This window comes from Triticum urartu, chromosome 2, assembly GCF_003073215.2.
Source record: "Triticum urartu cultivar G1812 chromosome 2, Tu2.1, whole genome shotgun sequence".
Lineage (NCBI taxonomy): Eukaryota > Viridiplantae > Streptophyta > Magnoliopsida > Poales > Poaceae > Triticum > Triticum urartu.
In genome coordinates, this window is record NC_053023.1 from 654,382,013 (window position 1) to 654,393,382 (window position 11,370).

The 11,370-nt window shown below is 44.9% G+C and overlaps 1 protein-coding gene across 1 annotated transcript; it reads right to left on the minus strand.

Moving 5' to 3' along the window:
• Nucleotides 1-2,665: 2,665 nt before the first annotated feature.
• On the minus strand, nucleotides 2,666-6,412 carry LOC125539464. Its single transcript, XM_048702922.1, has 5 exons — nucleotides 5,957-6,412; nucleotides 3,779-4,075; nucleotides 3,462-3,680; nucleotides 3,224-3,352; nucleotides 2,666-3,094 (listed from the first exon to the last, which is right to left on the minus strand). The coding sequence occupies exons 1-5, from the start codon at nucleotides 6,203-6,205 to the stop codon at nucleotides 2,858-2,860; spliced, it is 1,131 nt and encodes a 376-aa protein (XP_048558879.1). The 5' UTR covers nucleotides 6,206-6,412; the 3' UTR covers nucleotides 2,666-2,857.
• Between the last annotated feature and the right edge of the window lie 4,958 nt (nucleotides 6,413-11,370).

Genomic DNA, 11,370 nt, shown 5'->3' on the forward strand with positions numbered 1-11,370 from the left:
TGCTAGTTGCAGGTGCCTCGCAGATTGTTCCATGTTGGAACATGGATATGTTGGGATATCACAACATCTCTTATTTAATTAATGCATCTATATACTTGGTAAAGGGTGGAAGGCTTAGCCTTTTGCTTGGTGTTTTGTCCCACTCTTGCCGCCCTAGTTTCCGTCATACCGGTGTTATGTTCCTTGATTTTGCGTCCCTAACACGGTGAGGGTTTATGGGCCCCTCTTGATAGTTTGCTTTGAATAAAACTCCTCTAGCAAGGCTCAACCTTGGTTTTACCATTTGCCTAATTACAACTTAAACTTGCATAGGGACTTTTCGGACCCCGCGGACTTAATCAACCCCCGGGCCAGTGCTCCACATGAGTGTTGGTCCAAACTAGAGCACCGTGCGGGGCCGCCCCTAGGCAACTTGGGGTATTTGGTATATACCTGTACGCTTCGCTCATCCGGTGTACCCTAAGAATGAGATCGTGCTACTCCTATTAGGCTAGGTCGGTGCATCGGGAGGTCTTGTTGGACTTGTTTTACCATTGTCGAAATGTCTTGTGCACCGGGATTTCGAGTCTGATCGGAGGATCCCGAGATGGAGGATTGTCTCCGCGGATCATGAGCTTGTCGTGGGCTAAGTTGGGTCACCCCTGGAGGGTTTAAACTTTCGAGATCCGTGCCCGCGGTTATGTGGCAGATGGGAATTTGTTAATATCCGTTTGTAGTGGACTTGAACTAAACTCAATTAAAAATACACCAACCGCGTGTGTAACTGTGACTGTCTCTTTTCGGGTGCGTTCGAGAAGAGAACACAGTTGGGTTATGTTTGAACATAAGTAGTTCAGGATCATTTCTTGATCATTACTAGGTTGCGACCGTTTGCGTAGTTTCTCATCTTACTCTTGTACTCGTAAGTTAGCCATCATACAATGCTTAGCCGCTTGCTGCAACCTCATCACTTATCCTTTTCATACCCATTAAGCTTTGCTAGTATTGATACCCATGGTAATGGGATTGCTGAGTCCTCATGGCTCACAGATTACTACAACAACAGGTACATGTATAGGTAATGCGATGGTCTGACGCGAGCGCGGTGCTTGCTTGTTTGGAGTTCTTCTACTTCTTCTTCTTTGTTCAAGGGATAGGTTCCGGGTCGGGGAGCCTGGGCTAGTAGGGTGGATGCCATTCTTCTTTTTCGTTTGTGTTCATCCGTAGCCGGATCCTGCTCTTCTGTATGATGCTTGCCATGTATTGATGTATTGTTGTGTGAATGATGTAGCTTGTGGCGAGTGTAAGCCTTTATCTTGTATTCTCATCTATTCAGTACATGGTATGTTATAATGATATCCACCTTGCTATGCGTTCGAAATGCGGTTGTACCCCAATCATGAATTCATCACATGATTGGGATAGAATCGCATCTTGGAAGCTACATCCCACCATCAAGCGCATCCAGCAGGTCGTGCTGCAACCCACGGTCAAGTCCTTTGCATCTCTGGCGACCCCCGGCTTCAGTTAAATCTCCCATGTCGCCGGTGGAAGATTTTTAGCGTCTTGGACTGCCCACACGGTTGTAGCTTTTTGGATCCCGTTAGCACCTGTCTTCTTAAACGGTTGCATCTTTTTTATATCACTTTAGTTCCAGCTTTTGTCTAAATCGATATTTTTTTGCATCTTTTTTCTGAAACCACCGGTTCCAGCTTCTCAAATCACCGGTTGTATCCTTTTATTCTGTCAGTTGCAACTTTATTGGAATTTTTAGTACCAGTTCAAAATCAATGGTTGCAGCTTTTTGCCAAGCCGATTGCATCTTTTCTAATCATCGATTCCAGCATTTTTAGTCACCGGTTCCAGCTTCTGTTCAGCTCGTCACATCTTTTTTGATCGTTGATAGTAGCTTTCCCAATCGCCGATTGCAGCTTTTTGACAAGCCGATTGCATCTTTTCCAAACACCAGTTCCAGCATTTTTCAATAGCTGGTTCCAGCTTCTATATCAGCTCGTTGCATCTTTTTAATCGCTGGTAGTAGCTTTCCGAATCGCTGGTTGCAACTTTTGTTTCAGCTGGTTGCGTCGTTCTAAATCATCGTTTCCATCTTTTGAAAATATCGCCGGTTGCAACTCGCCGATCATCGTTTGTCTTGCTACACCGGTGACCCGGCGGTGCTAGAAGAGCATTCCACGCGGGCACCTTTTTTTGCTGCAACTGCTCAGCCAAAGCTACAATTAGCACACGCGACATTGGAGCTGGTGCCTACTGCCGGGGCTCCGGCGTTGCCTGTCGCTGTTGGTGAAGTGAGCCGTGAGCAACATCACGAGAGGAGGGGGGGCGAGCTCGCCGGGGGCGCACGCACAGCGGCAGGAGGAGGAAGTTTGACTGCATGCGAGGTGGATAGCGTTTTTTTCTGAAAGTTTTGACCATAAGAAGAATGAGTCGGGGTTGAGATGCCAGATTAGACAGTCCCGGCTCGCCGCATCGGGCGGCTGGCGTTCGACTGGTCCAACAGTTGGGCCGGCGTGCCAGCGCAGATCACCGCCCTAAATATTTTTTTCCTTATTAGCGTTCCGTTAAAAAAGAACTTTTTGAGATTTGGACTTGTGTAGCACGTGCACGATTGCTAGTTCTTCACAAACCTACAGTTGTGAGAGACATATCTCAGCCCTACACTTCTCCCTTCTGGCAAGCAAAGCCTTATTTCATCACAAATCACCGAGCAGGTTACAGACACCAACAGTATGCATATAAGCACCTCGTCTCAGGTTGACGTTACAGGCAAAAACGTCACGTTATTGCAGTGTAATCAGGTGGATTCCGGCGTCGATCGCAGTTAAAGCGTCAGCGGAAACTGTTACTCCCAAGCATGTGCCTACTCGCTCGGCGACGACACCGTGGGCGGCGACGGCGACGGCGACAACAAGGTCGACGAGGTGGACATGGGCTCGTGGAGGACGGTGTTGGTGGAGACCGCGATGGCGTTACCGTCTAGCTGCAGCATCACCGCCCCGAGGATCTCGGTGAGCAGCTTCTTGAACTCCGCCTCGTCCACCGCCTTCCCGTCGTCGGCGTTCGCCATCTTGAACGCCTCGTTCACCACAGCATCCACCTGTGCATTTTTATGAAAGATCGTGGATCGTTTAGAATTTTAGCCAACACTCAGAACATTCTATTTCACATTTATCAGCTTCGGTATAAATGATTTAGTATTACATGGAAATGATCTCTTCTAAATTACCTGGTCAACAGCTCCATATGGTGGTAGATTTACTGAGGCGGCCAACTTGTCAAGCGCGACGCGAAGGTACTTCTTCGATGTCCCATCTTTGTGTTCCTTTGGTACATCTACCCAGACGGAATCCAGCAGCTGGGAGAGAAAAATTGCATCGACGTGTATCGATCAATATCGTTTAACTGGATACAGTTTCCATAGATAAAATCAAACTTGTGGAACATGTATCTTAGTATGAGTATACCTTGTCGAACTCGAACTTCTTAGACAGTATCTTCCTAATGCCAGCCCCATCAAAGGTGTTTTCAGTGTGCGCCACAATTACCGGGCACTCCTGGAGTCGCCGGGCGATCACTCCCAAGTACTTCTTGAATTCCTGGAAGAAGACCTCTTGCGACGCCGGGCGATCGAGCTGATCTGCCGGCAGTTCCTGCAATGCAGGTTCTATGACCTTCTCCATAACCTATCAAACACTCAATTGTCAGCAAACGCTCCACGAGCTTTGCCAAAGACATGAATTATTATGGTTCCAATTTCTGTTGTGAAGCTGCACAAGTGTACCAGAGAATCCGAAGCCGGTGGCATGCCGTGATCGACCGTCAGCTGTCGAAGAGCGGCGGGCAAACATTGTCGCAACAACGCACTTCCGGACTCGATTTGAGAGAATATGGCGACCGCCTCTGCTTCGTACGCCGTGCTCTCGACAAACTCGTTCAGGTCTTCCCCGTCCATCCTGAGGATCATGATCGGGTCCCTCTTGAGCCCGGCCGCCATGCCGAGGAGTATGTCGGACAGCACGTGCTGGAACTCCGGCTTGCTCACCGAATCTTGCTTCCCATGGGTGAACTCATTTAGAACCTGCATCGCATATTACACATCATTATAATTATATCAGTAAACTTAGCGCGATGGGCTGCCAGTCATTGATCCAACTAGCTGAGTCATGCGCGCCATGTGGTGATGATGTCGTGCAATGTGGCAAAGGTACACACACGTCACTGTATGGGTGTTGTGCCGTAACGATGTCCCCTGTTACTTTGAGCAGATAATGTTCCATATCTATACCCCTATATAGTATGTGAATAATTTTAAAAGATGGTCGTTGTATGAAGCCAATTCGACGATGCACAGATGGCAAATATAAGCACTACTGACCATTGAATATCATCTACATTCCACCAGATTCTGCCACATGTACAATCTATAAAACTCCATGATTGAACTTAAGCATAATGCACAAACCTCAAAACACAAGCAATTCTCCTTTGTTCTAGAATCTTCCGTATCATAATTGGCCAAACTTTTCTTTTCTAGAGGATTTGCCATAATTTGTTTTTACCTTATGCTTTACAACACACAATTCCATGGATCTTATAATAGATTGATTTTTTTTATAAAAGCTAATTGATTTTGAATGAGATGAACTATAAAAATTAAACGAACATCTATATCATGCATATATAACTCAAAGCTTACATGCTATAGCGTAGTATTTATTGATAATTTGGTTGCCAAATCTCATGTGTGCAATACACGTGTACCTTACTAGTAGTAGCTTAGTTTTCTTAATTACTGGGTGCTAACTTTGAGCATACTTAAAAATTGGGGGGCCAACAAAAATCAAAATACAAAGATGTTGTTACTGTAACTGTTAAAATATTACTCCCTCCGTCCCGAATTACTTGTTGCAGAAATGAATAATTACTTGTTGCAGAAATGAATAATTCTGGATAGAGTGAGCAGTAAATTGTTGGCATTTAAATATATAATAACGTGGAAAAAATATGTTCCAATACTTATGAGTTTTGCTTCGGTACATCCCCTTCAAAGTTTGCACGGATCTTGAAGTTATAGATCAAGCGTATTGAATTGATTGATTTGAATACAAAACACTATATTATCCTTTTTGAATCAAGGGGTACCTTCTAATCGTGTGTACCAAAGCAAAGTTTGATAATTATTTAATTTCCTAAAATCATATTGAACAAGATCCAACTTGGTTTTTACCCCTCCAAAATCTAAATGGTTCTCAATCCCCTTTTTTAATTAGAGAATCTGATAAGTAGATGGAAAGATGCTTCAGAATACATGAGGTGATAGAGTTGGGGTTCAGTTAGAATGCCACATGATCCAATACTCCCTCCGTCGTGAATTACATGTCACGCAAATGATAAAATTGACTTTATCTAAAACTAAAATACATGTAGATACATCAATTTCCATGTCAAGTAATTCCAGACAGAGGGAGTAGATGATAACGTTTGGTTGGATGGAGCATATCAAACGGCTAATATTTAAAGTTATTGGCACGCTATATGGCGATATAGACATAGTAGATGTGTCGAATATATGCATACGTGTAGAGCTGACCAGATTCTCTTTACAGCCATTTGGAATCCCAGTTGAGTATATGAAACCACGTGCCCTTCTGCATCATTCTAGAGGCATGAAGCGTGTCCAAAAAGCAGAGTACTACTTGTACATTATACTACTTATGCTTTTATGTGCTAGTATAATAGCACGTCACTACACATCCAGAACTTCCTAGACATACTGAATGAAACTGGACGACTGATAACAGTGTTGGCTACACATCGAGTGGACACTTTCACCAAGGAAAGTTATGTCTAGCTACAGGTCTTATATATATTGCAAAACAAAACCATTAGGAAACTCAAAGTCTTGAACGGTGAGGATGATACACGTTAACATACGGAGGGGAGTTCTACTTTTACATACCTCGGAGTAGATGTGGTCCGCCTGCGCCGACGACCCCCTGGCCGGCAGCCCGATGGCGGCGCCGATGTCCGCGACGGCGGGCTGGAGCTCCCTCAGCGACAGCCTCCCGTCGCCGTCGGCGTCAAGGTGCCGGAACTTGTTCTCCACGAACTTGGCGAACGCCCCCTCGTTCTCCACCAGCTCGCGGATGTCCGACCCGTCCAGCACCTGCGCGTTCTTCCTCCTCGCTTGCTGCTGGCCGCTCTGCATCGTGTCAACCTCCTCCTTTTATATCACGATGAGAAGATGAAGAAGCTCCAAGTTGCAGCAATGGCGGCAGGTCCCTCGTGAGCACGACGCTGATGGGTGTGTCTCAGGATTAAGGTGGTCACAGGCTAAAGTAAAACTACTAGTACTTGTTTCTAGCCTTTTGCGTGTGAGACTGTGAGTGACGATGGCGGCGGATCGGCTTGCCCTGTAGTTGGTTGGTCTTGTATTTTATAGGCCCGTGATGCCTGACTAGCTCGGGTTGTTGGACGGATAAGAGGGTTGTGCAACGTCGCCCGATGGGAATGAAAGGCGGGGGGCACGTGTGAGGACGCGCGGCGACACACGGCGGCGTGTACCCTTTTTTTATGCTTTTGCCGTCCCTTCTGGCTGGTCGGTGCTTGTCCTCTACGACTTGCGTACCTTTAAAAAAGAGAAATGATTGCGAGTGAAGTGTATCATATGTTCTTCAACTATTTCATAAACGTCACGTATGTTCTTGCACCACGAAATTTATTATTCAGGTTTTCAAAATGCAATATGCATGTTATTCGGTCTCCCAACTATGTTAAAGATGTCACGTAGGTCCTTAAACTATTTTAAAGGTGTCACATATATACATACTTGATACACTTCAATGATTTTCGAAGACCTAGATGACATTTTGCACAGTTTGAAGACCTGCATGACATCTTTAAAATAATTCAAGGACTTAGGATGCACTTCGAAATAGTTACTTTTTTCTTTTTTCTTAGAGAAATAGGGAGTTTATGAGAGTGGCGTTTCGGCACATTGGAGCGCGCGCTCTTGGTTTTTCAAATATGTTTTAAACATATTTTAAAATATCAAAAAATTCAAACAAAAACTTGGCGCGTATGATATTGTACATGCTCACAAGTTGTTTTGTGAGAAACCGACAACTTATGTATCGTGTGTGAAAAAGACAAAATCCAGTGTTAAAAAATGTTTTCACAAGACATTCTTTTGTCTTTTTTACACAAGGCATAAAAAATGTCGGCTTCTTTGAAACTTGACGTGCACACATATAATGTCGAGTTATACGTGCTAAATTTTTATTTGAAATATTTTTTCCGCGTGCAGGAGCGCGCGCTCCTGGGAGCACCAACGAATTTCTGGGAATTTATTCTTTAGGTAATAGGGTTAGAGAGTTCCTCGATATAAGGTGGACCTATTTGAAGCCAAGCAGCAGTACGTGATTTAGTATAACTGTAATTAGCCAGACAATCTGCTATCCTATTTTGATATCCAGTGAGCTTTTAAGGAATAAACTTCGGTCCTCCTTCAAAGAATCCGACTGAACAAGTACTGGTTGCTTTGTATGCTGATAGACCAAGGCCATACCTTGCATCATACTTCCTCTGTTTCTAAATACCTGTTTTTCTAAGCATTTCAATAAGTGACTACATACGAAGCAAAACGAGTGAATCTACACTCTAAAATATGTCTACATACATCCGTATGTAGTAGTCATTTAAAATGCCTAAAAAAATAAATATTTAGGAACGGAGGGAGTACTATGTATTTTTGCTTTCAGTGCATTGTTACAATTGAATGTAACTCGATATGCCGCAGAGATCGCAGTCACATTTTCTCTTCGTAATATCATACCTGCTGCCGCCATCACTTGATGAAAAACGAGTCATTGGTGAAGAGCATTAGATCTATTAGCAAAAGAGCCCGTACGTTGCAACGGGAGAGAAAATAACACATGCTTTTAACCCAATAACCATGACTTAAGACCCTAATTGGTCCACGTCCTTTACGGTGGCCTCGGCACTCACACAACGAAAACACATTTGAATGTGGTCAGTCCTAAGAAGTCCTCTCTCTCAAAAAGATGAGAAATATGTTGTTTTCCCCCGCGAGATTTCTCAGAGGTGTGCATGTGTGGTTATTGATGTTTCCTTTTCTCTCAATATGGTTTTAATAGGTGTTTATTTGTAATTTGGATCGCCGCCAGTACGAACGAAAAACGGACTGTGCACTATATATTAAGTTTGCATCAAAAATAATATTTTAGAAATATTTAACAGCTAACAATAATATCATATTTAGATTGTACATATTTTTCTAATCAAATTTCATATATAACATGTTAAAACCGGAGTTACGATTTAAAATATATGAATAATTTTGTTGCTGCTGATTGATTAACCAAAAAGTCAGAGATTTTCTGAGAAAATGCAAAAAAAGAGTTCGACTATGATTTAAACATGTACTGCGGATTAATTTACAGAAAAGAATGGGGATTTTTTTAAAATGGCACGACGGTGAACCGACAAAAGCACTCCGTGCTTTAGAGGATGTACTGTCGACAACTCAATTTAGATAAACTGATTTCATATACTTGGATCACAACCCTGAATGTTTCCCCTCGAAACTGTAAGCATAAAACCTGATCCAAGTGCACCACAAAATTTGCTCATTTTCTCAACATCAAGCTAAAATTTCAGAATCAAATTGCCAAAAAATATTTCAGAACTGAAAACACCCGGAGTACAATCGGATATAGATATATGTCCACGGTCCAACACTAATGATCCAACTCAATTTAAGGTGTATTTGAATTAGTGAGCGCTGCTTGTGGATGCAACTCAAACTAAGGCACAATATATATTTGGAACTTACACCAAGCTGAGCTTGACCTTGTACAATGAACTGTCCTGAAACCCACGCGCGCGCACACTGCGCCAGGAAGTTCTCCATTGTCCCCGCTCGCATACTGCGTTAGGAAGTTCTCCATCGTCCATGGCCCCTGGGCGGTTGTAGAACAACTCCGCCATCACATCACGCAACTGGCTGCAATCAGAAGAACGGCGAGGGTCTCCTCATCGTTGATCTCTCTGTATCCACCAGCCGCACCAACAGGTGAGCGGGCACATGATACCCTGCTCCCAGATTAGCTTAAGCCAGAGAAACCAAAGCTGGGTTAGTAAGTTCGGAGTAAAAATAGAAGAACAAGTAAGTGATGCAGTGGACAGCTAATTTTCTGACATAGTAACATCACAGCAAAAACTGTGGGTATTACCTAGCACAAATTGCAATACCAGAAGGAAACATCTCAGATAGACCAATAAAATTTGGATAACAATGTGCACTCAGTTGCACATTAAGTTGCTCATGACATAAATGTCTGGAAAACAAACTTCTCGCCTCAGAGAGAAAAGCAAATATGTAGAAATACTTCGGGTTTCATCATTTCATAAAAAGAAGATTATTGAATCATAGGTACTGGGGTATGGTTATCATAGAAATGTATTAGCTTTGACATCAGGAAGGACTCTGCTACTAACAGTTCATTAATCCCTAAAACAGTGTTGTATATAGTTTCAGTTTCAAAATGTGACTCGTTCCCTGCAAAGAACTCATGCACGCATCCATCCAGTTCAATGAAAGAGCTACCAGGCTGCTTGGTCTTTCTGCTACTGTATATTCCTGTCCTCACTTTATTTGCATCAACACACCTTGATGTGGTAGCATAGATAGTTGTTTGGCTCCAATACTTGGATCCTTTCTGCTACATATACTCTGCAAGTCCCACCTCTCCGCAAGCTCTGCAGGCAAACAACAACGACCGCCACATTATCACATCAGGAGCGATGGGCATAGGCCGACAGGCTCGGCGTCGTCACCCAAATAGCAGGAAGACGCAACCTTGTATCACAGGATGGCCTTCATGGAGAACTGACCCAAAGATGATGTTGTAGATCTTGTGAATGGGCGCCCACCACAAGTCCAGTACTCCACCATCTGCAGTCGCCGCGAGCCCGCCAGCACTGGCCACATGCCCTACTGTAAAACGCTGCACACTACTGCCTGCAACGCTGCTAGACCCATAGCCTGCAGGCCACCATCATAGTCGCCACTAATCCGGGTCTTGACTTTGACCCTGCCCTTTTAATCAAGTTCATAGTTCCCAGATCTTTGTGTCTGAATGTGATGGCAATCTGCATCATGGTGAACATAATGACTTTGACCCTGCCCTGCTTGTTGCTTTTAGTGAACTCGGTGTGCTTGGCATTGGCGATGTAAATACCGTCGAGCCACGTCTCATACTGGAAACATAATGAGCCCCACATTCATTTTTATCTCGAAATAGATATATAGATGCGAAACAAAATTCGACACTTGGTTGCTCTACTTTTAAAAGAATCAATACCATTGCAAAGCTTGTGACAAAGACTGCAATATTCAAGTTGGGGACATGAATAAATTATTAACCAATTAGTCCCAGATCTCAATGTAAACTGCTGCCTTTATTTCCAAAATACCAACTGCATCTATTGTGTGCGATTTCTTCCAATCAACACATCAAACTATCATCTTAGGTATAATCTAGATGTTACCTTTGACACGTAGCTGGTCAATTTGACTTCAACTTGAGAACTCCGATGAGTATTTTTCTCAGTGGATGCCTGCTTCTTTGTTTGGCTATGCACGCACACATCAGCCTGAACCAGCACCGCTAGGAGCCAGCTTCAGCTCAACCCGCACCGCACTAATGCAATCCCAGCAAAGGCCTCCCTCCTCCCCCAACATCGGCTCCCATAGCTGGCCCTATAACTCACCGTTGCGCTAGCCGAGTTGTGGTCGAGCTCTCCATGGGCTCCGCGGTTGTGGGACTCCGGAGGCGGCTGGCGTGTTGTGGGACTCCGTGATGCCGTCCATGGCCACAACAGCGGCTACCTCCAGTATCGCGAGATCCACGACGACCCAAGAAGGAGAGGGGCGGCATGTGCCAGCACAACGTCGAGTTTAATGGCAGGGTGCTCCGCCCATGGACACAGACCTGTTGCTCCCCACCATCGCGCCGCAGTCCCTCCACCCGCTACCAAAGCACACACCGGTCTCCAACTGCGACGCGCCACCCCCGTCCTGCTGCCCGTCCCTGGCATCCTCCTATAAGGACTGCCTCATCTTCAGGCCCCACCACCCACCGCCGCGGCCCTCGCCTCCTCCCCAGCCGCCGCCGCACCACTACTGCCGCGATTTCGATCCAAATCAGAGACACGGGAGCAAAGGGAGGCGTGCGCGGACGGTGGTGGTGGCGGTGGCAAAGGGCGGCGGCGCGGGCGGCGGCCGAGCGGAGGGCTGAGTTTGGTGGGCTGAGGCCCAGACGGATCAGGGAGAAGTCCAACTGACTTAAA

Coding starts and splice junctions, on each gene's coding strand:
- LOC125539464 (XM_048702922.1), bottom strand. CDS start 6,205: ATGCAGAGCGGCCAGCAGCAAGCGAGGAGGAAGAACGCGCAGGTGCTG. Junction 3,353..3,461: donor AGAAGTTCGAGTTCGACAAG/GTATACTCATAC, acceptor TTTCTCTCCCAG/CTGCTGGATTCCGTCTGGGT. Junction 3,095..3,223: donor CATATGGAGCTGTTGACCAG/GTAATTTAGAAG, acceptor AAAAATGCACAG/GTGGATGCTGTGGTGAACGA.